The following is a 25758-nucleotide window of genomic DNA, read 5'->3' on the forward strand; positions in this document are numbered from 1 at the left end:
TCCGCTTGAAGGTGTGAAAGGAAAAGAGCACCCTTGGAAGGACGTCGATCCCCCCCCTGACACGCCTCCCCCACGAGATTGGAGATTGGAGATCGGAGAAGAAGATCGGAGAACGCGTCTCCTTGTTAAATGAGCGCGCCGCGATGGAGCTCACCTCGTTAGTCTCTGGCATGACCGAGTTCGCCGCGAACCTGTATCCTCTAAAGACCGAGGAGGAGCTCGTGGCGCTCCTGAGCGGCATGCACCACTTCCCACCTGGCGTGCCTGAGCGTGCCCGTCGCGTCCATGAGCGGCTGCCCGCCGGGTCGGCGCTCCACTGACGTCGGCGTGCTGATTGACCGGCTCGACACGGAGGGAGGCCTTGACGGGTTGTACAAGCATCTCGCGCACACCAAGGAGGACCCTCTACATTTCGTTCCGAGCACCAACACGGAGGCCGCGGAGCAGGCGTGTCGAGCCGCCCTCTCGCCCTGCACGCGTTGCCCCCTTGTACATGTACATGTTGTTGTACATGTACAACATGCACTCAAATCCGCCTGATAGGCCTTCGTCTTTCTCGCTCGCTCGAAGCACATCTTCCGCCACAACGTCCTCCCCCCCCCTCCCTCCTCCCCCCCCCTCCCTCCTCTCCCCCCCTCCCCCCTCCCCCCCCCCCCTCCCCCACACAAAATTATTTTTGATGGCAGCGCGAACCACACGATAACGGTTTTCAACGCGGAGCGTACCATGTTATGAAACAAACGCAAGGCGGACATGGCATATCGCTCTCGGGCCCACAGACATCCCGCACACCCGCCGCCCCCCGCGGGCGCGCGCCCCACCCCGGCCGGGAGAAAGGGGAGTGACAGCTTGGGATGGCAACAGAACGAGTATCTTGCACTCCATGACCATGTGCAAGAACGCAGAGAGAAATGAAAGCCGTTCGGCTCACAAGTCCGGCTCACGCGCCCCTTTCTCCCCCCCTCTCCCGCACTGAACACGTTCGCCCCATCGCTCCCAACCCATCCTCGGGCCGCGCCGCGCGATCTCGGGCGATCTCGCGCTATCTCGGGCGATCTCGGGCGATCTCGCGCTATCTCGGGCGATCTCGGAGCGTCGCTCGCGCGGCGGCACACCTGCTCAAAAAAGGAAGGGCCCGGTGCCCTGTGCGCCACTTTTGTCAACCTTCTGTGTCGAAACGGCGTCTACAAGCCGGTCTGCTTGCGAGCGTGCACTGCTCCTGGCAGCCCAATGGCCGGTTCTTCCACGGAGATCTTGGAGAGCAACTCGTCTCCGGACCCCGCGATCTTCGGCGATGCCCTGCTGCGCGACATGGCCAAGCTCTGGATCCGGACGCTCGACGGGAGGAGCGGCCAGCGCCGCCGGCCCTCGCCAGCACTGCTAGCCGCCGCCCGCCAGTGGCAGACGTCTCAGGAGCAGCAGCGGCGGCGGCGGCAGCAGCAGCAGCAGCAGCAGCGCCGGCCGGCGCCGGACCCGGCCGCTCCGCCGCCTGCGCATGCCGAGAACCCACGCTGCTGGCACAAGTGCTCGCTCGGCGGGGAGATCCGAGTGCTCGCTCTCTCTACCGAGGCGGGCTTCGCCGAGGTGCACGCGGCGGCCTGCGCCAAGTTTGGCGTCAGCGAGGACTGGCGACTGCTCTGCCGCGACGCCGCCGACGCCGACGACGAGCGCGGGGCTGACCCTCCGCTCATCACGCTCCTGAGTGACGACGACCTTGCCTATGCAAGGCACCGGCAGCCGTCCCTCTTCTTCGAGCTGGCGCCGCCGCGCGATTCGCTCTGCTCGCTGGTCGACGTGAGCCGCATGAGCCGCGCTAGCTCGAGCGCGCTCGACACCAGCTCCCTCGGCCTGTCCACACTCGACGAGGACGCGCGCACGCCCTCCGCCTCTGGCGCGCCATCCGCGCTCAGCCCGACGCCGCTCCTGGGCGCGGCCGACCTCGAGAATGACGAATCTCTCGTCACGGCCTTCTCCGCGCTGCTCCAGCGCGCGCTCTCGCAGGCCGTGGAGACGATGCCGCCACCCGCAGCGCCCGCCGCGCCGCCGGCCGCGGCGGCGCCGCCACCGGCCGTGCCCCCACCCGCGCCGCCGCCGCCGCCGCTGGCACCGCCGCCGCTGCCGCCGCCGCCGCCACCGCCGCCACCGCCGCCGCCCGCTATCGAGGCTCCCATTGCCGCCGCTGTCGCCTTGCCAAGGCCCCAGTCGCCCCCTGCCCCGCCGCCACCGCCGCGGCCTCTTGCTGCGCGTGATGCCCCGGCGCGAAGGTCGACCGGGCCTCTGTATATCGGTGCGGCAGCGCCAGAGGCGCCGACGCGCAAGGCCCGGCAGCCCAAGGTGGTTCAGGGTGGGATCGAGGCTGCCTTTCGCAAACGGCAGAACCTGCGGCTGCGTGACGCGCGCGATCGCGTGATCGAGCTTTTGCGGTGCGGCGCCGACCGCGCAGGGCTGTCAGTGGCCGGGCGAGATCGGACGCGGCGGTGCGAATAGGCGAGCCAACCTGGAGCCGCTTGGCAGCTCGGACGCGCTCGTAGCCCTCTTTCGCGACGTATCCGGCGAGCTCGCGGCGCTTGGCCTCGCGCTGGGCGCTTCCGAGGCGTGGGCAGACCGTCTCTACATCGAGGACCGGCGGGGCGCGTTGCCCGCTCGAGCGTCATCTACCGCACCTCGTCATTCTACCGCTATTCACACCTCTCCCCTGCCTCCAGGGGCGCTGCTCTTCTCGGAGGAGGAGCTTGATGAGGCGGAGGCGGCACAGTCACGGCTCGAGGCAATGTACAACGTCGACGCGTGGTCATCGCAGCTCAAAGGTGCCTCCCCCCCATCCCTTTCTTGCCAACCTCCCCACCTTGATGAGAGCAGCGCACTCTCACCGGGAGGCGTCCTGAAATGGACTACTCGCGGTGCGCAGGGCGTCTCTCGTCGGCCGAGCTGTTGCTACAAGAGACTGCGCCGGACTCGCCGCGCGAAGGCAGGTCGACTCCACGAGGCAGCCGCGGCGGCTCCGGCGCCGCTCGTGGCGGAGGGACCATGACGAGTGAGGAGCGAGTCAAGCGCGCCCTCAAGCGTCTCGAAGAGGATGTGCCGTACCACGTCGCCCTCTTTGCCGAGCCCGTCTCCCTTCGCACGTTGGACGCCATCGACGCGATGGGGCAGCCCACCCCAAATAATAAATAATAAATAAAACGGACACCTCTACTGTGAGATGGGTAAAAAGGAACAGGTCCCCGCCCTTGCAGCCCGCCCCAGCGCCGTTGGTGCCCCCTCCTTTCGCGGCGACCGAGGCCCACCTCTCCTCCGTAGGCTGCCGAATGAGCTGCGGCAGCTCGGCGAGCGGCTGCTGGTCGCCCTCTCGAGGAGATTCGGTCCCTAGACCCTGCCACGGCGGTGAGAGGGAGGGAACGCGCACGTCCCTCTCCCTTGTTGCTCCCCTCCAGGCTGCTTCGGCTTGTGGCGAACACGCTGCGGGGAATGTCGACCGCCGCCTCCGCTCAGAAGATCAAGGCTATGCGCACCGCTGCTGCGTTAAAGGTGCGCCGCCGCCGCCGCCGCGCTGTGTCCACGTGCCAGGGCCCACGCAGCACCCCCTGTCGGCAGGTACGCGCACACATCGAAAAGGGACACCGCGCCGCGCTGGCGCTTGAAGCTAGTGGCGCTGAGGTTGCGGAGGCGAGGGCCGAGTTTGAGTCGGTGGACGCGTCGCTCGAGCCCCACATCCCGGCGCGCGGCGTGGGAGGGGCAGAGTCAGACGACGACGACGACGACTACTACTGACGTTTTTCTCGTTCGAACGCCCGGCTGGTTGGTGGCAGGTTCTTCGTTAGTTGCTGTGTACCGCCGAGGATATCGCTTCCGCGGGATGGTGGCCACGAGAGCCACTCGGTCGAGGCGGGAGGTTGCAACGTGTTCCGGCAAGCTAGTAGCTAATGGGTCGGAGGGGGAGGGGGCGGGGGGGGAGGAGAATGATGTACGCAAGTGACGTCTCCGTGAATCGTAAGCGACCCGTGGTCCATCTGGCCCGCCAAATGTGCCGATTTTCGCGGGCGAAAAGTCGGGAAAGTAACGGAAAGAACAAAGATTACACTATTCACAACCTTCTCATTGAAATATTGAGTTTACCAAGCTGCAGAAACGAGCTTTTAGTGCTTATGAGCATAAGCACTGGATTCTCATGCGCGCGGAGCGCGCCGGTGCTCTACCCGGACACGCGCGGAGCGCGCTAGCTGGACACCGCACACGCGGAGCGCGCTAGCTAGACACACACGCGCGGAGCGCGCTGGCTAGATACCGCGCGGAGCGCGCTGGCACCTATGTGCGCGGAGCGCACCGCGGTAGAGTCTAGACACATGAAGACAGTCTGTTGCAGTCAGTTGTGGCCACGCGGCTTCGGCCTGACGTTGTAGCACTCGGCTGGCAGACGCTGTGTCTCTGCCTTCTTCCGCGTCATGACCAGACCCCGCTGCAGCGAAGCTCCAATGCCGCCCCTCTGTGCACGTGACCTGTCGTTGTGGTGAAAGCGGTCTTCCCAGTTGAGCCCGCCCCACAGTTCTCGAGCGCACGGTTGATGAAGGGCACGGCGACGGGATGGTACGGCTAGGGCGCGTTCCACGCGATCACAGCCTCCTCAGTTGCAGTGACCCAGTTGCCCTGGCGGTCGCAGCGGTCCCACACACCGCCCATGCCCTGAGCGCGCCGCTGCAGAACACGCGCGGAGCGCGCCGCTGCATGGGTAGGCGCGGAGCGCCGCCACTCGAGATTGGGCCTGTGGGTGGGCCGATTGGTTCCTGCGTGTGAGTCAAACTCTTAATAGAAATCGCATCTAGCCCTCCACAACCCTCAAAATTTTCCTCGGGGCGCGCTCCGCGCGCGGCGCTCCGCGCCTACTCCTTGAGCGTCATAGCTGGTTCGCACATGTTCTGCAGCTTGGTTGAGTTAGGGGGGGGGGGGGGGCGTTTGACTGAACTTCACGTGGCCGGCCGGGGCACACTCATCGACTTGGGCTAATTTGCACCAGCGTGCCTCTCTAGTCCCGCCTGCCACCCTGATACCGAGGGCGGGGCGCAATCTTCGACTTGGGCTATTATCTGGCCTCGGGAGGGCGGCGGCGGCGGTGTAGGGGCGGCGGCGAGCTCCCGGTGGCAAATACTCGCCTCACAGTCCAAGATGGCGGCTCGCGCCCCCAACTGTGCTCTGGCGTGCCTCTCTAGTCCCGCCTGCCACCCAGATACCGAGGGCGGGGCGCAATCTTCGACTTGGGCTATTATCTGGCCCCGGGAGGGCGGCGGCGGCGGTGTAGGGGCGGCGGCGAGCTCCCGGTGGCAAATACTCGCCTCACAGTCCAAGATGGCGGCTCGCGCCCCCGGCCGTGCTCTGGCGTGCCTCTCTAGTCCCGCCTGCCACCCAGATACCGAGGGCGGGGCGCAATCTTTGACTTGGGCTATTATCTGGCCCCGGGAGGGCGGCGGCGGCGGTGTAGGGGCGGCGGCGAGCTCCCGGTGGCAAATACTCGCCTCACAGTCCAAGATGGCGGCTCGCGCCCCCGGCCGTGCTCTGGCGTGCCTCTCTAGTCCTGCCTGCCACCCAGATACCGAGGGCGGGGCGCAATCTTCGACTTGGGCTATTATCTGGCCCCGGGAGGGCCGCCGCGGCGGTGTAGGGGCGGCGGCGAGCTCCCGGTGGTAAATACTCGCCTCACAGTCCAAGATGGCGGCTCGCGCCCCCGGCCGTGCTCTGGCGTGCCTCTCTAGTCCCGCCTGCCACCCTGATACCGAGGGCGGGGCGCAATCTTCGACTTGGGCTATTATCTGGCCTCGGGAGGGCGGCGGTGGCGGTGTAGGGGCGGCGGCGAGCTCCCGCGGTGGCAAATACTCGCCTCACAGTCCAAGATGGCGGCTCGCGCCCCCGGCCGTGCTCTGATGTGTCGCTTGGGTCGCCTCTGCTGCCTGTGTCTCTATCTTAGCCAGATATCGAGAGCGCGCGACGACAACCAACCCTAACCCTAACCCTAACCCTAACCCGACGAACCCAAAGCATTCACCGAGAGCTCGTGTCGACAGACCGCTGATTCCTCCATTTGGTTTCGGCCCAAACCGGACCATTCTCTTAGGAGCTGCACAACGCGCGGCTTGAACTCTCTGACTTACCCTGATATCCTCTAACCCTAACCCTAACTAACCCGAACCCGAACCCTAACCCTAACCCTGACCCTAACGACACGGTGCTCCTCAAGAGGTCATGCGCGTCGCTGCCGACGCATCTCGCGTGTTGGTGTTGATTTCGGCGGGGGCGTGACCTCCATATAGGCGCTCGATACCCCCTCTCTCTCGCTGCCTACTCGCTCGCTGCCTCTGGGGAGGAGGGGATTACGTAGGGCGCGCGCCACTGCCGCGCGCCACTGCGCTCGCCTTTCCCGAGGCCCCTCCCCGAAATACAAAGAAAGAATTCTACATTCAAGCCCCTCTCTCAGATGGCACGGAGTAAAAAAAGAAAGAAAGAAAAAGCTAACAAAGACACGCTCTCACTCGGCGGCTCCCTTCCTGTTGGCCCAGTCCTCTGGTGAGTCCTCGGCCTCGACCGCACCTGCATCCTCCCGCGTCGGTGCAAAGCACGCGCTCTCCGGCGGCTGCGCGGCGACGCGAGCTCGGCTTGCACGATCGCCCGCCATGACGCTGGCAAACTCGCTCGTTCTTACGCTGCTGGCGGCGGTTTGCTCCTCCTCGGCGCGCCTCGTACCGCTCGCGCTCCTCCTGCTGGCGGATCGCTGCGAGGCGTACGGCACGATCTGCGACAACAGCGTGAGCTGCTCCTCTGGATGCCCCACCGGCGTGTATGGCGCGTCGCTGTGCGACGGCACCTACACGGGCACCGAGGTGGATCTGAACAGCCAAGGGCTGTCGGGGACGATCCCTCCGCAGCTGGGCGACATCTCGCAGCTGGAGTACCTTAGTCTGAGCCGCAACTCCATCTCGGGCACCATCCCTCCGGAGACGAGCAAGCTCACGAAGCTGAAGAATCTTTACCTGTACAGCAACTCCATCTCGGGCACCATCGCAGGCACGATCTGCGACAACAGCGTGCCATGCCCCTCCGGCTGCCCTACAAGCGTGTACGGCACGTCTCTGTGCGACGGCAACTACACGGGCACCGAGGTGAGTCTGACCAACGAAGGGCTGTCGGGGACGATCCCTCCGCAGCTGGGCGGCATCTCTCAGCTGACGAGGCTTAGTCTGGGCAGCAACTCCATCTCGGGCACTATCCCTGCGGCTACGGGCGAGCTCTCGCAGCTGAAGTATCTTCACCTGTACAGCAACTCCATCTCGGGCACTATCCCTTCGGATACGGGCAAGCTCTCGCAGCTGGATCACCTTTGGCTGAACGGCAACTCCATCTCGGGCACCATCCCTTCGGAGACGAGCAAGCTCTCGCAGCTGGAGTGGCTTGACCTGGCCAACAATGTCATCTCCGGAACCGTGCCGCCGCAGCTCAACAACCTGCCGCTGACGAACTGCGACCTGGGCGGCACCAACCACTTTGCCTGCCCCCTGCCCGCCCTTCCCGCTGCCTGCTCGGGCTTGTCCTCGCCGCCCTCGAGCTACCCTCCTGAGTGCAACTACTAATCCTGGGCAGGTTTGGCTGGCAAACAGTGAAGGAACAATAACATATTCTGCGCAGACCGCAAAAGACAAAAAATGATGCACACTGGCGTGTGTCAACGTGTCCGAGCGTCACCAGCTGCGATTTCTTTGCGAGTTGTTATCGCGCCTTAGTCTCCGACTCGCTGACGCAGCCTCCTCCGCCCGGCGTCGTCCTCTCACAGGCGTGGCGGGGAAAGTTTCTCACACTGCGCATGCTCCTCGACCGGCTCTTTGTCATCTACCGCGACAGCGTGGATGACAGCATGTCCGGCCCGCCCGTGCCGCTAGCCGTCCTAGAGGTGCTCGATTTCAACGAGAGGCTGCTAGGCTGCACGCGGGTCGTCCGGGTCGACCCACACTACGTGTGGAGCGCGCGGCATCCGGAAAAGGTAGAGCCGGTGGAGAGGCTGGTCGGCCGGACTTACAACTGCCTCGGGCAGGCATGCCAGCGCGTTTACGCGGCCTTCCACGGCACGGCCATCCGAACGGAGTTCATGAACCGGTTCGAGGTGTATCTGCGCAGCTCGGAGATCGACCCGGCCCTCCTCGGCGAGATAAGCTACGAGCGGCTCAGCCGGGGCGTAAGGTTGACCGAGTGGTGCTCTCCGGCGCTCGCGGCGGCCCGTGTGGAGAGCCTGGAGATTCCACCCCTCGTCACCCCGCAGCCCGCACGGCTCGGCGACCCATGGGAGGGGTGGATTCCCGTGGGCAGCGGGCGGCCGTACGTGCACAGCGGCACGCCTCATTACGAGGTCGAGCAGCTGCAGCGAGAGGCGCGCCGCATTGCGCTCGAGGTGCCGTCCGCTCGCTCACAGCCCACCCGAACACACAGGCATCTGACGGGCCGCCGCACGCGCCTTGGCCACAGGGGGGCTTCTTCGCACGCGAGCGGTCCCGCGACGCGCACAAGCGCTCCCACGCCGAGGCGAACCCGCTCGAGGAGGGCGAGCTGCGCGGGAAGAAGCGCCGCAACTCCTTCAAGGAGGTGGAGCCCGGCCGGCTGGTCTTCCTCAAGGACCACGTGCGCTCGCGCGGCCCCGCCCACGCGACGCACCCGCACGTCGTGGTCAGCTCCAGCCTGCAGCGCATCGGAGGGGTGCACGATGCGAGGAGGTGCGTGGTCCTGCGGCCCCTGCCCGAGGCGGCGGCGCTGCCCGAGGCGACGCACGCGGTGGTAGACACCGTCGGCCTGAAGGAGGACTTTGCGCGCACCTGGCGGGAGCACGTCGTCGCGCCCGGCTCGCTGCTCGAGGAGGCGATGCTCGAGGCGGTCGGGCTGCACCGGATGCGGACGACGCCGCCGCAGGGCATGAAGGGCGCGTGGAAGAGGCTCGCGCCCGGGATCCCGAATCCATGGATCATGCGTGGGAATCCGAGGGCGGGAGCCTAGAAGAGAGACATCACCCCGCTCGGAGGAAGGGTGCCCCTAAGGCTGGCGCGAGCCTCCCTCCATGCTCATTTGCCTGCTTGAGTCACCCCCACGTGCACTGGAGGCTTAGAGGCTCTAGCATCCTAAAGGGTGTGGACCGTGAGTTGAGGAAATCGAGGGACGCGAATGCCTTCGCCACAGACGGTCCCGCGCCTCGCCGCTATGTGTGTGTGTGTCGGCGTCAGAAAAATGGAGCTAAGCGAGGGTTGCGCAGCTATGAACAGGAGCGAGTCCGCGCTGCGCTCTAGGCTCAGACGGCGAGTTCAAAAACAGCAGAGTTCCTACACGAGGAAAGAAAAACCGTAGGTGGGCTAAGGCGATTGAGCCGATCGACACGGCACGTCACGGACTTGAGGGCTACGAGGGCTACACGAGCGAGTTTTATTTATGCTCGTGAATACCGAGAGTACTATGCCGACATGCCAGGTACGGTACACACGGTGGGGTCCGCGCAATGGCTCGACGAGCGCATCCGCCACCGCAAGCGGCGCTACAGGAGGCGCGACGAACGAGCCAGCGAAAGGGCAGCCTGGGAAGCGCCACCACTGGACGCCGAAGAATTCTTTTCCGTAGCTGTGTTCTCTCCGACTCACCGCGCCCTCCACAAGCACACAGGTAGCTTCGCCGCCCTGCCGCGCGCTCCCACGTCCGCCGAACCCACCTCGCGGTCGCGCCTGCAGTATTACCGCCCCACGCCGCCACGCCCGCCTGCCCTCGCGCTGGCGGGACACCCTCGCCAGTACGCTCGCGAGCACAGCGCGCACCAACACAATGCTGCACTGACAAGACTCGCCGCGCCACCCGACCCGCTGCGCCAGCCCCTCCCTCATCCCTGGCGACGCCTCTGGCGCCGCCTCCGACACCATCTCCCACGCCGCGCGCTGACGCGTCCATCTGCGGAAGCCGCATCTCACGCTTTGACGCCAACGTCTGTCCCTGTTTCTGTGCAGGCCATGTCGAAGGCTGAGGTCGATGCCGCGACGCGCGACTACATTGTGAAGCCGCGCCTCGAGTACCGCACTGTGCAGGGCGTCAACGGCCCTCTCGTCATCCTCGAGGCGCCGCACTTAGAGCCCTCAGAAAGGGGGGGGGGACGCTCTGTGCGCGCTCTCTCGCTGGCGCCGCCGCCGCCGACGCCGCTGCCGCCGCCGCCGCCGCCGCCACCACCACAGCCATTGCCGCCGCCCGACCGCCTCGATCGCCCGCCGGAGCTAAGCAGCGCCGCCCCACCGCGCTCATCCGCAGCGCCTCACCGCAAGCAGCCTGCGTCGCGCCGCCGCCTGCTCACGCCGCCGCCGCCTCTGCCCCGCTGCAGAACGTGCGCAACCCCAAGTTCGCCGAGATCGTCAACCTGACGCTCGCCGACGGCACCTCGCGCGCGGGCCAAGTGCTCGAGGTGCGGACACGTCCGCGACTCTTCCACTGCGGCTGCAGCGCCCACTCGCTGCCCAAGCCTCGCTACGCGCCGCCCAGACGCGCTCCAGCTCGCTGCGGCCGCGCGGCCTGGGTTCCCTCTCCAGCCTTGCCTGCCTGGCGCCTACCCGCCCGCTCGCCCCGTCTCCTCCAGGTCGCCGGCTCGAAGGCGGTGGTGCAGGTGTTCGAGGGCACCGCGGGCATCGACAACCAGCGGACGTCGATCGAGTTCACGGGCAACATCCTCACCACGCCCGTGTCGGAGGACATGCTCGGCCGCATCTTCAACGGCTCCGGCAAGCCCATCGACAAGGGCCCCGGCGTGCTCGCCGAGGAGTACCTCGACATCCAGGGCCAGCCCATCAACCCGCAGGTCCGCACCTACCCCGAGGAGATGATCCAGACGGGCATCTCGACCATCGACTGCATGAACTCGGTCGCGCGTGGGCAAAAGATCCCGCTCTTCTCCGCGGCCGGCCTGCCGCACAACGAGATCGCCGCGCAGATTTGCAGGCAGGCAGGCCTCGTCAAGCAGAGCACCAAGGGCACGACGTCCGACGACTCGGAGGAGTCGTTTGCCATCGTCTTTGCGGCGATGGGCACCGGCCGCAAGACGGGTGGGACCTGCGAGTGTGAGCAGCGTCTCTTCACACCCCCGCCCGTGAGCAGGCGTGAACATGGAGACGGCGCGCTTCTTCAAGCAGGACTTCGAGGAGAACGGCGCGCTCGAGCGCGTCACCCTCTTCCTCAACCTCGCCAACGACCCCACCATCGAGCGCATCATCACGCCCAGGCGTGACTCGCCTTTCGCCTCGCCACCTCGCCACCTCGCCCCCCCCCCCCCCCCCTCCCCCTAGCCTCCGTCCCTCGCCTCCCTCCCTCTCGTCCCCTCCCTCGCCAACTCCCTCGCCCCCCGCGCCCAGGATTGCGCTGACGACGGCAGAGTACCTCGCCTACGACAAGGACAAGCACGTGCTCGCTATCATGACCGACATGTCGTCGTACGCCGACGCGCTGCGCGAGGTGTCGGCCGCGCGCGAGGAGGTGCCCGGCCGGCGCGGCTACCCCGGCTACATGTACACCGACCTCTCCACCATCTACGAGCGCGCGGGCCGCGTCGAGGGCCGCAGCGGTTCCATCACGCAGTTCCCGATCCTGGTGAGAGACCAAGCGCCCGCCCCCACCACCACACACACACGGCCTCTCCGGCGCGCGACTCGACGGGCCGGTGCACGGAGCGGGAGGGGAGAGAGGGAGCCGGCCGCGCCTTCCGTCCTCTCCCCCGCTGCTCGGCTTGCGCGCCACCGCTGACCGGCTTGCGCGCCCCCGCAGACGATGCCCAACGACGACATCACGCACCCGATCCCCGACCTGACGGGCTACATCACCGAGGGGCAGATCTACGTCGACCGCGCGCTGCAGAACCGGCAGATCTACCCGCCGATCAACGTGCTGCCCTCGCTCTCGCGGCTTATGAAGTCCGCCATCGGCGAGGGCATGACGCGCAAGGACCACGGAGACGTGTCCAACCAGCTGTACGCCAACTACGCCATTGGCAAGGACGTGCAGGCCATGAAGGCGGTCGTCGGCGAGGAGGCCCTCTCGTCGGAGGATCACCTCTACCTCGAGTTTCTCGAAAAGTTCGAGGGCAAGTTTGTCAACCAGGTGCAGACACCTGCGAGACGCTCCCTCCGTCGCTGCCACCCAGCCCGCCGCCGCCTTGCCCACCGCCGCTACCCCCGCCGCCACCATCTCCACCACCACTTTCCCATCCGCCTCACTTCGCCTCCGCCGCTTCCCTCAGGGCGCGTATGAGAACCGCACCATCTTCGAGACGCTTGAGATCGCGTGGGGGCTGCTCCGCACCTTCCCAAAGGAGATGCTCAAGCGCATCCCCGAGAAGACGCTCAAGGTGTACTATGCTCGCAGCTCATGAGCTGCGAGCTAGGGCGGCGCGCGCGCTCTCTCGGGGCGAGAGGGTCGCCCGCGCCGGCCGTGGACCCGCCTGGCTCAGCGTTGGAGTCGATTCCGACGATCCCCTTGCCGCCCTGGTCCGGCTGCGCCGGGAGGTGCCAGAGGGGCGCGATTCCCCCGCTGCGCCGAGAGCCCACGCGCGCCGCCCGCGCCCGGCGTCGTATCGGGCCGCGCGCGTGATACTATACACTCCTCGTTTGTGCCCCGCAGCTTGGGCGCGCGAGCTCCGCGATGCTGTGGGCAGGGCCCTACCATTACGTTGCCATGTTGTTTGCGAGGAGCTTTAAAACACGATTTTTCGTTTTGGAGGTTTCGCTAAAGCCACGATGCGCGAATACGGGATCCCATATGCATATCCCAATCCCGCTACTACGGCGCTACGCGTACTGCTGGTCTGCATGTGCTGCTGCAGGCACACGGCACACTTACTTCCACTCTTCCACACAGCACACCGCACAGGCACACCCGACAGCGACACGCCCGTCACCGACGCCGCTCTCTGATTTCTCGACGCTCGAGACCTCGCGAGCAGGTGTAAAGCCGTACTGCCGATGACCGTCAGAGGAGAGAGGCCGGGATTTGAACCTCGTGTGTGATCGAAGCTGCCACGATGGGGCCGCGCGGCGCTTGCCGTGCCCGGGCGGCGGGCCGGGCGCTCAAGCTTCGCTTCTGCTCGTGCCACATCAACTCTTTGCACCTCGCCCAGGTAGTCGAGCATACCTCGCCGTTCGAACGCGCGGCGAAGAGGCCTAGGGTTAGGGCCAAGATTAGGGGTTGGGGTTCACGGTCGCACTCGCGGCGAAGAGCAAGAGGCCTTTTCCGCGCCTCGCCTCGCATGGGATCTGCAGGGCGGACAGGCTCAGAGTCGTTGTCGTCAGCAAGCATGGCGGGACCGGTCTCGTCCGCCGCACCCCAGTGGCGTCCCTCGCACAACACTAGGCACGAGACTGGCGCGCTCTGGCACGGACTGGCAGGTCAGGTACACAGCGGGAGCCGCCTCAGCGCAGCAGCGGTGCCGTCGCGAAGAACCTCTCCGCGTCGACGCCAATACGGGTGTAGTGCGGCGAGTTCGACCGCGACGATCCGCACCTCAACCCCTGGATGCCCCCGTTCCGGCAGTCATTGTGCCTCGACACGTTGCACGTCATTATCTTCCCCAACATGCCGCTGCCGATGTACGTAGTTCTCCGGCAGACGTGCACTCGGCGCATCGGGTCGCTGACTGAGCTGCTGCACTGCCCGGCGGTGAACAACTGTCGTTGATTGGTGCACCCCAGCCGGTGCGTGGCCTCCCACACTCCGGCCCAATACGCGCTGGGCCCTGTCTGCGAGACCACACAGCTGTGCGCGCCCCTGCACAAACCGGTGCGGTCCTGCGCCGGCTGGTTCAGCAGCGCCACCTGGCGCAGCACATTCGCCACCTGCCTATTCAGCCCTGCGACGATGATTGGGTGCCCGGGCTCGTACGCCAGGAACTCAAAGGACCAGGAGGGGCCCACGTAGGCGGAGTAGTGCGGCTCAATCACGCTGGAGAGCGGGCGAATGCACGAGCTGTCCAGGTCCGCGTAGACACCGCCCTCGTACTTGATCCATATCATGCGGAAGAGGTCGGCGCGCTGCGCACCATGCTTAAGCGATAGGTAGGCGCTGCTCTCGTTTTCCGACGCGCGCCGCGTCACGTAGTGGCGTGCGTGCGAGTCATTGAAAAATGCGTAAGCATAGTCGGGGTTGCGAGTCCACCAGCCTGCCATATACGCGCTGTACCTGCCCCGCGACGCCCACTCGAAGGTGGAGCCGACCTGCACAATATGTCGTGGGATCCGCTGCTGCATTTGCTGTGCCGGAGCCAGCCTCGCTGGCCGGTAGCCGGACGCCGCTGAGAGCCAGAAGGATGCGGTGCTGCGGCTGCCGTTGGCTCGCTGTGCCAGCGTCAAATTCTCGCCAGGGCGGGCCAGATCGTCGATGGCGCCGCCCTGGAGAATGCACGCCACGTCCGTCGTCGAGTGGCATCTCCGTCTAGCACGCAGGATGGCAGGCATGCAGCACTGAAACGGCCCGCCCGGCCGGCCCGAGCACCCGCGCCCGCCGCACGATCCGCACGAAGCGTTGCAGCAGACCTGGTTGGTCGGGTGAGGGATTCCGGACAGGCAGCCCCCCCGCGGGCTATGCACGAGTGCCATAGCAGATAAAAGGGGCCTCCGTCGTCTACGAGAGACACGAGAGCGGTGGCGGGGGGAAGCTCTCCCCAAACTCGAGGCAACGTCGACATCACGGTTAGTTCGACTCGACACACCTTGATCGGGCGTCCCTCCACAGGTGCGAAGTCGGCCTACAGCTGTGGACGTGCTCAGTGTTGAGCGGCCATGCCTATCGCTGGACTAGTGGGGGACCTGCCGCGGTACCCGCCTCTCTTCGTTCGGGCAGTGAGACCGTACACCAGGGCCTTCTGCTTACCCGCTAGGTAGGTGCCCCACCCAGCCAGCCGGCTGCCGCCGTTTTGCATCGCCGAGCGTGCGGATCCTGCGATGCACTTTTCCGTGGGTCAGCCATCTGTGCGAATGCGAGAGCGCGCCGGTGCAGCCTGCTCATGCAATAGAGCCCTATAGGAGCGCCCACCAGATGGACACCCCACGCTGCGCACCCGCGAGGACACTGTCATGGTTTTGCACATGCTGTGTGTGGTGACTGGTGTGCGAGCCGCGCTGGACATCAGATAGCTCTTATTCACGACCTGCAGCCACCCGACGCGGCGCCTGTGCGTTTACGATCCTTCGACTATCCCCACGGCGGCGTGTGAGCACGTCCCGCAGGCTGCGACGCGCCACGGACCATTGTACATCCCCCGACTTTCTCCAGTATTCAGCAGTATTGCAGTATTCAGTGCAGTATTCAGCAGTATTCATACCAAGACCGCAGCCATCCAACGCGGCGCCTTACGATCCTTCGACTACCCCCACGGGGTCGTTTGAGCCACGCCCCGCAGGCTGCGACGCGCCACGGACCACTCTACGTCCCCCGACTTTCTCCAGTATTCAGCAGCATTCAGCAGTATTCAGCAGTATTCGGCCATTTTCAGCAATATATCCCAGTATTGCGAATTACAAGCCAATAATGGGGCAAGCAAGCTGTGAATACATTGGGATATACTGCTGTACGTACGTACTTTTCTCTCTCTCTCTCTGCTGTATATTGCAATACATTGCGGAAGGATTGAGGTGCTTGGCGGCGCCGAGATATACTCCAATATATCCCAGTATTCGGCTGGAAGATGTTCCTCCAATATCTCCGTATATTGCGTAATAGTGCGCAATGTGGGAATATATTCCAGGGGTCCAATATATTCACAGCGGACTGCTATTTGTCAGTATTCTCCTGAGGACGGCGACTCCACGAAGGAGCACGCCTTCTACGCGTTATACGGCCAGCACGGCCGGAGACTCCTTTCACGGGAGAGAAAATTCAAAAAGGCCAAGCCCGCACCCTCGCAGTAAGACTCGCATGATCAAGCCTACCATCGAGCGCCCAAGCTCGGTCGCATCGGTGTCGTCGCCGTGCCGTTCGTGCTCACGTGGGCCGCTGCTCGCTGTCCTTCTGATATCTCTCGTCGTCACCAACGCAGAGGAGGGCGTGAGAAACCTGACAAACGTGTGGCCCACTGCTAACGGCCGGCCCTTGATCACCACTGCAGTCGTCTCTTCGACACCCTCAAACCTGCGCATCGCCTACTGCCTGGCGCTCGTCGGCGCGCCCACCATTGCGATGGCCGCACAGCACCTCGCCGCCATTTCTCTCCTGCGCCAAACCGGCACGAAGAAGGACGTGCTCAGCATGCAATCGCCCAACAGCATTCTGAGGCTCGGCGACGCGCTCAGGACTCTCGACACCAAGGTCGTCTTTGTCCCAAACGTCGAGGGCAAGTGCCGGACGTCCTCCTCAGCCGAACAGTCCAGATTCCGCTTCAGCTTCTCGTTCCACATCCTTCGAGTCTATGAGCAGACTCAGTACGACAAGATCCTCTACCTTGATGGCGACCTCGCAGTACGCACGCCCCCAGACCGCTTGGTGGAGGCATGGGCCCGCCAAGGAACGACGGAGCTGCGCACGCCCACGGGGTGCAACCGCGTCCCCGACCAGAAGCATTACAACACTGGCGTCTGGGGCATCACGCCCTCACGCGATTACGCCGCCAGATTGTATTCTTGGCTCGCGGCTGGCAAGTTCCCCTGTGGCATCGGCTCTCAAACGTGGGTGGAAACTTTCGGAGCGAACAACTCATGGACCAGGGCGTCGCTCGCGTGGAACCTCAAGGCCGACCAAGGCACGAGCAGGTGTATGCGGAAATGGGGCCTCAGGGAGGCCCACGTGGTGCACTGGTCCGGCAATAGAAAGCCCCTAGGCCTTCGTACGGCCGATCCCGTCGAGGCGAGAGCTCTCGCTGCGTATCAAGCGGCTCACCTGCGCTGGCTGACATTCTTGGACGCACCAGCCGTCGACAACATCCGGATCTGGCATAACCGCACCCGTACACAGCGCAGTGGGGCTACCAACCAGTCCGCGCTGAGCATGCCGCTGCCGCGGTGCAACGCCTCTGCACCCGATGTTGCGCCAAAGGCGTCGATGCGACAGCGGCTCTGCGCCAAACCGGAGGTGCGTGCGGCTCTCAGTGCCGCTTCTGTGCCGGTGCTCTGGAGCCGCGACCTCGTCCGCAGCCAGAAGAGGTTTATGAACGAGAAGCCGTTCGCCGCGAGCAAGTTTGAGCCGTTTATCGAGCAGCTTCCGCGAAATAGCCTCATGTCGTCGGCCTGGCCCGATGGGTGCGAGATGTGTGACACTTGCGCTGTGGTCGGGGCGGGTGGCTCGCTTCGCAAATTCGAACACGGCGCGCAGATTGACGGCCACTCGCTCGTCCTGCGGCCAAACTGGATCATCACCAAGGGCTATGAGAATAAGGTGGGGACGCGGACGAGTATCAACCTGTTCTTCGGCGTGGAGGGGATGATGGAGCAGTTTGAGAAGCATCAGCGCAGCTTGCCGGAGGAGCGACGTGCCATTGGCTTGATCACTTCCAACTCAGACCGCTCGGTGGCCTCCTTCTTCCGATACATGCACCGCGTACGCAAGTCGACTGTGCTCAACAAGACGGCCACCGCCGCGGAAACGCTCGTCACGCCGTCGCGCGTCTTCCTTACCACTGACGCTGTCTACCATAAGGCCCTCGCTGAGCTCTGCCGGGCGACGGGCGAGGGGTGCATGTGGCAGCGCACGTCCGGCACGATGCGGCCGAGCACAGGCTTCATCTCTGTGATCATCGCACTACAGATCTGCCGCAACGTCTCTCTCTTTGGTCTCACCGACGACCCGTGCCAGCCCTTTCACTACTATGGCGAGCCTAAGGCGACTTGCACCAAGGCGATCCCGACCAAGAACGATGAGCCGCTCCATTGGTTCGAGAAGGAGCACGAGATCTACGCCCGCTGGCACCGGGAGGGTAGGCTCACGGTGTACTCATGATCTCCCCTTGCGCTCGGTACAACTGTCTAACGTAAACGCCTTAGGGCTACCTTCGGGACTCCCCGAGACGCCACTGAGACTCTCTCTCGTGACTGTTAGAACTTAGAACTTAGCCAGTCGTCCGAGGTGGACACACCAGCCCTTGCGGCACCCTGACACGAGGTGGACACGAACGGACACGCCACACCCCACACGGAAAACTCATAAAATTTTCAATTGAGAGCGAGTTGACACATGACAGTTGTACACGAAATCAATGACGAAGAAGTTAATTTCCGTATTCGTCTTGGCAGGTCCCGACGTAGCAGCGATGATTTCGCGGGCAAACACCAAATTGAAAGGGAATGTCCGCAGTCTCGGCCGTGACAGTCACACTAGCCAGTCTGTGGCCACGGCGCGCGCGGCCTGCCTGTGAGACAGAGACAAGTGCAAGTCCCTGTGGGGTAATCACGCGTTCAAGACAACAGGGCTGTTGGTCCAGCGACGCTCCAGCGAGCGACTTCGCCCACTCAACGTGACGCCAGTCGAAGCCGCTCGCCTCGCCGTGCACCAACCACGCTCAAGAGCAAGCACACCGCCGCCATCAGGGCCTGCAGCGCCTGCCTTCGCCGCGGATGACTGGGCGCGTTTGGGCCTGTCAACTTCGACGCGGCGGAAAACACGAAGAAAGCCGGGTACAGCGCGTGAATTACGCCACGTGCCTCGGGAGCCCAACGATCGTAGCCGAGAAGCCGCCCGCCGCGCTCCAGGACCTCGTCCCACGCGGAGAAGCAGACTCGTCCCCATGCGTACACCTGGAGCGCCTCAAAGATCGCGTCGCTCGCAGGCATAAAGAACGAGGTGGTGTGGCGCCAGTCGAGCTGTTTCTCGGCGGCCTCTCTCGCGCGCGACGAGTTCTTTATATTATACCAAAAGGAGGGCACGACGCCCTCTACGCTGGGGTGCCGGCACGAGTTCTTTACCAGGTTGCAACCCTAGTCTCGCACTGCGCTGTGAACGCTGCTGGTTGGCACCCCGTCCCCATCCAGGTCGTTGGTTGCTGCCCCCAGGTCCCGCACTATGTAGTTAGTACAATGCCCCGTTCTCTGGATCATGCTTGTTGGGGTACGTGGTTCGCCCGTCCCTGTGTCCCGTCCACGTCGCCCGTCGGCAAAGCCGGACGACCTATGGTGCCGCTCGATGCTGCTGCGGCGTTGGCGATGGGGCTTTCTGTGCCACGCGGTCCCGGCGGGCAGGCGTGGTACTTCAGCCGCGCGGAACTTCCGCACTCCCTCCGTTTTCAAAAATCTCTCTCTCCCTCCCTCCTCAGTGAGCTACGACGTTCACAGCGCGAATTTGGCCCCAGCTCTTCGGCTCGCTCCGCTCGCCGGCGAGTTGGTTGGTTGCTGGCAGCACCCCAGCACCGGGGGGTCCTGAGAGCTGTTGGTTGGTGCTCTGTTCACAGCACAGTGCGAGACTAGGGTTGCAACCGGGTAAAGAACTCGCTCGCTGGGAAGCACCGTCCCAGCGCTCGGTCGGAAGAAAACGAAACTTTTTTGAAGGGAGATAGAAAGAGGCAGACGACAGGGGTCAGGGTGGGCGACGGCTAGCAGCGTAGCACCACACTCCTCTCCTTAAAAGCCCTCTGTGTGGTGGCGGCGCGTGCCGTCCTCCCATCCCTCCGTTGGGTTGCCGCGTTTCTTTCTTTCTTTCATCTCCCCGGCCGTGGAGGTGCGGCTGCTGACTGCCAGTGCCTTCTCTCCCCAAATTTTCAGGCTGAAATTTACGAAGGGCAAGTGGCTCCCTGCAGTGGTCAGTGCTCCGTCCGAGCGAGTCAGTCAGGAAGTGCGCGCTCGCACATAGTTGGTCTTGGATCAAACAGTGGCGCCCTTGGGCGGCGATATGTTCCATCCCTTCCCTACATGCACATGCACACTGCGCGCACCGGCCGGGTCGGATGGGCGTCGAGTGGCTGCATGCAATGGGGAACCCTACCTAGATCTAAAGCGCCGTGGTCCGTGTGGCCAACCGATCTTCCCTCCCTTACCTGAGGCGCGTGTGCCCCGCGGGCCGTGCCCTCTGCGGCCCCCGACGGGCCCGAGCATGGGCCCAAGGCGACGAGGGCTCGACAAACTCGCGGAGCTCGGCGGCGGCGGCGGCGGCGTCCTAAGGTAAGGAAAAGTATATGCGGCAACGCACCCACACGCACAAGGTGGTGTGGGCGTGGAGCAAGGGCCAGGCTGATCCCTCGCGACTCCGCAACGCTGTACAGATAGGAGCCCCATGCGGTGGTGGAGGGGGGGGGGGGGGGGCGGAACCTACATGGCGACGGAAAGAGATGTTCGATATGTCTTCTTGCGACGGCTATGCGGCGGGCGGGGGGGAGTTGGTTTGCCTCCAAGAGGCGCTTTTGCTCCTTCTTCATGCGGAGGATGGAGCGGCCCCGGACAACCCAAGCGATGCAAATGGCCCACCCAAGGATGGCCGCCCCCCCCCCGGCCGCAAGGGCGAGAGCCGTCTTTTCGACGACTATCGTGTGCTCGTCAGGCAGCGAGAGGTTGTGCAGTGCGAGCGGGAGGTCCTTGGAGGCCGTAAAGCGGCGGAGGCCTGAGCGGCCGAGGTCGTCGAGAGTCTCAAGCGCGCCCTTCAGGACCGCTGAGAAGGTTTGGGGCTGCGGCAGCCGTGGAGGCGGCGAGGGCGAGGGCGGAAGCGGCGGCGGCGTAGGCGGCGGCGTAGGCGGCGGCGGCGGATGGAACGGCGGCGGAGGGAGAGACGGCGGCAGAGGCGGCGCCGACGGCGGCGACGGAGGCGGAGTAGGCGGAGGCGGCGGCGGCGGCGGCGGGCGAGGCGGAGTCATTGGAGCCGGCGATGGCGGCGGCGTCCGAGGCGGAGTCGGGGGAGGCAGCGGCGTAGGTGGCGGCGCGGGCGGTGGGGGCGGCGAGCAGAGGCAGACAGTCCGAGCGAAGCTTTCGGACTCGCAGGTTAGCGACCGGCCGTTGCAGACGAAAGCGCCGCGGCATCCGTCGCCGACCCACATAAACCGCCGCAGGGTGCACCCGAACGTGCGACCGTGTTCGCAAGCGTGACTGCTCCATTGATCCCGTAGGGACACACGGCACTGCGGTGCCGACAGAGGCGTGTTTACGAGTGAGAGGATCAACATCGTGGTTGGGCCGCGGGGTTTTTTTCCCTTGCTGAGACGCCGTACCGGTACGGGTACATGGGCCGAAGTCACAGCGGGGACACTCGCTCCCGCACACACCACAGCCACGCAGTGCACTTCATTCACTGGGCGGCCACCCAAGTATAATAAAAAGAAACTCGGGTGTGCTATTTGCCCCTAAGAGGGAAACAAATGATCGCAGCGGGCGTCAGAAGAGTCGTCCTTGCGCGAGGAGAGCTCGATAAACTCGAGGGGCCAAAATATGCCGCCAGGAGGGCAGAGTTGCGCCGAAAGGCGGGAGAAGCCGCGAGAACAAGGGATCGGCAGGCGGCGGCATCGTCGCAGGACGAGGTGTGTGTGTGTGTGTGTCGAGATGTGAGGCGCTTGCGCCCAGGAGGGGAGGGCGCTGCGTAACGACGCTGCTAGAGATGCCTTTCGGGGCCCAGAGATAAAACTTCTGATGCCATGCGTGACCTAGTAGTGTCCCCAGCTATGGGCGTGTCCACGTTGGAGCCAGGTGTGGTGTGGGCGCGAGAATAGCTCCGCCGTTCATGGAGGCAACCGATGCGAGTCGACTGGTGTGTGTCGTCGTGGTTTCGTATCAAGAATACTCACTCACTCACGCAGGACGAGGCAGACGAGAGCGACGCGACAGAGGTCAGGAGGAAACGAGAGGAGGGAGAACGACGTGAGTGGGACGACCGCGAGGTGGCATGAAGGTTGCAGCGAGAATCGGCGAGGGACTGCGAAGGGAGATAGAAAGAGGCAGACGACCAAGGGTTAGGGTGGGCGACGGCTAGCACCACACTCCTCTCCTTAAAATCCCTGTGTGGTGGCGGCGTGCCGTCCTCCCATCCCTCCCTTGGCTGGTCTGTTTTCTTTCTTTCTTTCTAGGGAGTTTCTCCCTTGGGTTGTCTGTTTTCTTTCTTTCAGGGAATTTCCAGCCAGGTTTTGTGCGGAGGCGGGGTGCACTTGCTCTTGCAGTACTTGGACGGTCGGTAACCTCACATCCAGGGCCGGGGAGAGAGAGAGAGAGAGAGAGAGAGAGCGTCGTGGGGACGCTCTTCTGTTCAGTCGACGCTCGTCGTCCACTGAGAACTCAGTGGTTGTCACCACTTTGTATTCTTTAATATTAACCTTGCGAACTCGTCCCCCCCGGCAGGGCTATGCAACTGTGACCAGTGTGTGCTGTCTACGCCTGAACCAGGCGTCAAATCTGCCGATGCGTGATCTGTGTGTGGGCCGCTCTGTGAGGGGTCCAGGCATTGTCCGACGGGTAGGGGGTCTGTGCCCGGGCGGTGTCCGGTGCGGAGTCTCTCTCTGATCCCGCCTGTGGTGTTGGGTGCGAGGTCGTGGAAGCTTCGATCCCAAGGGGGGGAGCTGATCCCACTCGGTAACCAACTCTCAGGGGCAGTAGGTGGGCGGGCTTCAAGCGCGCTCATCTCGAACGACAAGGCGTCGCTACGCGCGGTCTTCCGCGGGGGGAGCTTCGTCGACGGGTGCGGGAGCGCAGCGCAGACAGTGCTGCGGCGATGCCTCCGGCTGTTTGCGGCGGGCGGCTTGCTGCTCGCGGCGATGGCGAAAAACTCGTCTCGTGGCACACCAAGGGCTTATGCTCTGTCGAGACGTGAGGCGTATGCGCCCAGGAGGGGAGGGCGCATGCGTAACGACGCTGCTAGAGATGCCTTTCGGGGCCCAGAGATAAAACTTCTGATGCCATGCGTGACCTAGTAGTGTCCCCAGCTATGGGCGTGTCCACGTTGGAGCCAGGTGTGGTGTGGACGCGAGAATAGCTCCGCCGTTCATGGAGGCAACCGATGCGAGTCGACTGGTGTGTGTCGTCGTGGTTTCGTATCAAGAATTCTCTCTCTCTCTCGGCCGGGGAGCTAAGAAGCGCGGTTAAAGGTTACTTAGGAAGGCGAAAGAAAGAAAGAAAACAGAGAACCCAAGGGAGGGATGGGAGGACGGCACGCCGCCACCACACAGGAAGAAATAAATAAAATAAATAAAACGGACACACAAAGGGAGAAGGAAGAATTCTACGAATACAAGCCCCTCTCACAGCAGACTGGCACGAACTAGCACCACAACAGGCACAGAAGGAAGAATTTAAACAAAAGAACTCTCTCTCACAGCACACAGGCTCGACACAGGTGCGAACTGGCGCGTGCTAGTACTATCACCGGCACACAGAAGGAAGAAAGAAAGAACAGCCCGCGCGTAAGGTGCCTTGCTCTTCCAGTATCGGACCTTCAAGACATGCGCTTTTGGCCGGTGGCCTCCTCGCACAACAACACTCAATGCTGGCCTCGCCCACCCTCCTCGAGCGCACCTCGGCAGCTCGAAACGCCGCGGACTGCTTGCAGCCGCTCCAGCTTCCTGCGCGGCGGGCCTCGAGCTCGTCTGAGCCGCCTACCGCTGAGCGGCTCGCCGCGCTCAGCAGGCAGCAGCTGACGCTGCCGCAGGGACCCGCTTCGGTGCGGTGTAGCGTCTCGTCCGCCGGGAGCCACGGCGCACGCTCGCGCGAGAACTCGGTCAGCGGTAGCGAGGCTGGCCGCGCCACCGCCTCCGCCGAGCCGTTTGCGCAACCGCCGGCTGAGTGGTGGCTGGCGTCGCTCTCGCGCGCCGACATCGTGCTTCTGCTTGGCGGGTACCTCGTGCTCTTCATCCGCTACCTCGTCTCCCAGCAGCTCGCCGGCTTCTTCACCGCCGTCGCCGACGACGCCGGCTTCTCGGCGACCTGGGTCGGACTCATCTTCATGGCGTACCCTCTCGGCATGTCCCTCACCTCGCTTGCCGCGCCGTCGCTCGTGCGGCGCATCGGCACACGCCGCGCTCTGACGGGCGGCTTGTGCGCGACGGTGCTCGCCAACCTCCTCTTTGGCCTCGTCCCAGACCTCTGCAGCCAGCCCCTGTCCACCGCAGCCGAGGGTGGGAGCGGCGCCGCTTGCCTCCGCTACGGCTTCTGGGGCGTCTACTTTGCAAACGGGCTGCTCGGTGCGGCGGCGGAGACGGCGATCCTGATCCTGCTCTCGGTCCGGTTCCGCTCCGCCATTGGCACGGTGATGGCCCACGTCAACACCGCCTCCACCTGCGGCTGCTTCGTCGGCTCCTTCCTCGGCGGAATGCTCTACGACGCCGGCCCGGAAGGCGACCCGGCGATGAAGTTCCGAATCCCCTTCCTCGCGTCGACCGGCCTGGTCGCCGCCCTGCTGCCGCTGCGGTGGGTGGTGCCCGAGGAGCGACTGGAGGAGACCACCGCCAGCGCGGCACCGCTCCGCTCCGTCGCGTCGCTCTCGGTGGCGCTCGGGCTGCTCGCCATCTTCCTCTCCTCGTGCGTCACCGGCACCCTCGACACGAACCTGCCGTACCGCCTCCAGGCGCCGCCCTTTTGGCTGAGCATGACGGAGCTCTCCGCCGTCACGTCGCTCTCCTCGGCCGCCTACCTGGTCATCATGCTGCCGGTGGGGTGGGCGGCGGGCAAGCTCTCCTCCTCCTCGCGCGGGCTCAAGGCGGCCACCGGGGGCGGCTTCCTCCTCCTCGCAGCCGCCTTTGCACTGCTCGGGCCCATTGCCGCGCTGAGGCCGCTCAACTGCACCGCCAGCGTCGTCGGGGCCATGGTGCTGCGCGCTGTCGGATCGGCCGTGTCGTCCAACTTTGTGTACCCCGACTTGGTGCAAGGCATCCGCGAAGAGGACCACCAGCTGCAGGCCTCCATCTCCACTCTGTGGAACGCAGCCTACGCCGTCGGCTGGGCAGCAGGCCCGTACGCGGGCGGGGCCATCTACGCCGCATTCGACCGCGCGCCGCTCTGCACGGTGCTGCAGCGCGGCCAGTGCGACGAGCCCGCCTCGGGCGCGCCGCCGCCGCCGTGCTCCTGCGAGTGGTCGCCGCGCAACGGCTTCACCGGCTTCGCCGACGTGACCGTCGCCGTCTGCGCCGCCTTCGCGGCCCTTCACTTGGTCGCCGCCGCCTTCGACGTGCACGACGAGCCGCCGCCATCGCGCAAGCTGCTGCTGGTCGAGCCGCTGCGACCAAATAGCCTCCACGATCAGGGCGAAGGAGCCGCACCCCCGCCCGCCTCAGCCCCCTCCCTGGAGGGGCGGGCTGCAGACTCGCCCGGCGTGAGTTGACCCCACGCGGCGCGTGTGCCGTGCGGGAGAGATTGCAGATTCTGTCGTGAGAGAGTACTGTGAGGGTGTGAGGCCCCGTCACTGTGAGAGTGTGTGAGCGCCAGTGTGACGCTGGTCGGTGCCATATAGAGAGCGCCGCGCGACCGCGCCCACGCATCTGTCCGTTTAATGTGTACTCATGTATTTTACACAGAGCCTCGCCACCCTAGTTGCACGCTCGCACTGGAGGCCCCGCAGAGTGGCACCGACGGCCACAGCGCCGGGAGCTCCTTGTGCGAGATGGCGTCAAAGGCGGCGTTGAGGCCCGCCTCGAGCGCGCGCACCGCGGGCGTGTGCGGGCCATACCGCTCCTCCTGCGCGTCACGCAGCTGCGCCCGCTCCCGCAGCACCGCCCGCGACGCCTCGTGCTCCTGTTGCGGCAGCTCAATCTTGCGCGGCAGCTCGCGCGGCGTCGACCCGTGCGGCTGGCGCCGACGGCCCCGCCGCTCCTCCATCCGTACAAACGAGGCGATCAGCTCCTCGCTC

At 64.8% G+C, this 25758-nt stretch overlaps 7 protein-coding genes across 7 annotated transcripts; 5 read left to right on the top strand and 2 right to left on the bottom strand.

Moving 5' to 3' along the window:
• Positions 1-6872: 6872 nt before the first annotated feature.
• On the top strand, positions 6873-7493 carry EMIHUDRAFT_51711 (hypothetical protein; the record flags this gene model as incomplete). The annotated part of the gene is made up of 2 exons (XM_005778041.1): positions 6873-7070; positions 7146-7493. Coding segments are annotated over 2 exons (546 nt in total), but the record flags the coding sequence as incomplete, so codon positions are not given.
• Positions 7494-7843: 350 nt separating this feature from the next.
• On the top strand, positions 7844-9021 carry EMIHUDRAFT_205739 (hypothetical protein; the record flags this gene model as incomplete). Its single annotated transcript, XM_005778042.1, has 2 exons — positions 7844-8425; positions 8500-9021. 2 exons carry the CDS (start codon positions 7844-7846, stop codon positions 9019-9021), a joined length of 1104 nt encoding a protein of 367 aa, XP_005778099.1.
• A 621-nt stretch (positions 9022-9642) lies between these two features.
• On the top strand, positions 9643-12752 carry ATPVB (vacuolar H+-ATPase V1 sector, subunit B). Its single transcript, XM_005778263.1, has 8 exons — positions 9643-9675; positions 10011-10118; positions 10376-10456; positions 10628-11072; positions 11143-11266; positions 11397-11631; positions 11806-12138; positions 12278-12752. Exons 2-8 carry the CDS (start codon positions 10014-10016, stop codon positions 12407-12409), a joined length of 1455 nt encoding a protein of 484 aa, XP_005778320.1. The 5' UTR covers positions 9643-9675; positions 10011-10013; the 3' UTR covers positions 12410-12752.
• A 693-nt stretch (positions 12753-13445) lies between these two features.
• On the bottom strand, positions 13446-14627 carry EMIHUDRAFT_205741 (hypothetical protein; the record flags this gene model as incomplete). The annotated part of the gene is made up of 2 exons (XM_005778043.1): positions 13446-14420; positions 14565-14627. 2 exons carry the CDS (start codon positions 14625-14627, stop codon positions 13446-13448), a joined length of 1038 nt encoding a protein of 345 aa, XP_005778100.1.
• A 1318-nt stretch (positions 14628-15945) lies between these two features.
• On the top strand, positions 15946-17958 carry EMIHUDRAFT_100633 (hypothetical protein; the record flags this gene model as incomplete). Its single annotated transcript, XM_005778044.1, has 1 exon — positions 15946-17958. The coding sequence occupies one exon, from the start codon at positions 15946-15948 to the stop codon at positions 17956-17958; it is 2013 nt and encodes a 670-aa protein (XP_005778101.1).
• A 5377-nt stretch (positions 17959-23335) lies between these two features.
• EMIHUDRAFT_463384 (hypothetical protein) lies at positions 23336-25429 on the top strand. The gene has a single exon (XM_005778045.1). It carries the CDS (start codon positions 23401-23403, stop codon positions 25231-25233), a length of 1833 nt encoding a protein of 610 aa, XP_005778102.1. The 5' UTR covers positions 23336-23400; the 3' UTR covers positions 25234-25429.
• On the bottom strand, positions 25419-25727 carry EMIHUDRAFT_205746 (hypothetical protein; the record flags this gene model as incomplete). Its single annotated transcript, XM_005778046.1, has 1 exon — positions 25419-25727. The coding sequence occupies one exon, from the start codon at positions 25725-25727 to the stop codon at positions 25419-25421; it is 309 nt and encodes a 102-aa protein (XP_005778103.1).
• Positions 25728-25758: the final 31 nt, after the last annotated feature.

The sequence above is a fragment of the Emiliania huxleyi genome (genome assembly GCF_000372725.1).
Source record: "Emiliania huxleyi CCMP1516 unplaced genomic scaffold EMIHUscaffold_25, whole genome shotgun sequence".
Classification (NCBI taxonomy): Eukaryota; Haptophyta; order Isochrysidales; family Noelaerhabdaceae; genus Emiliania; species Emiliania huxleyi.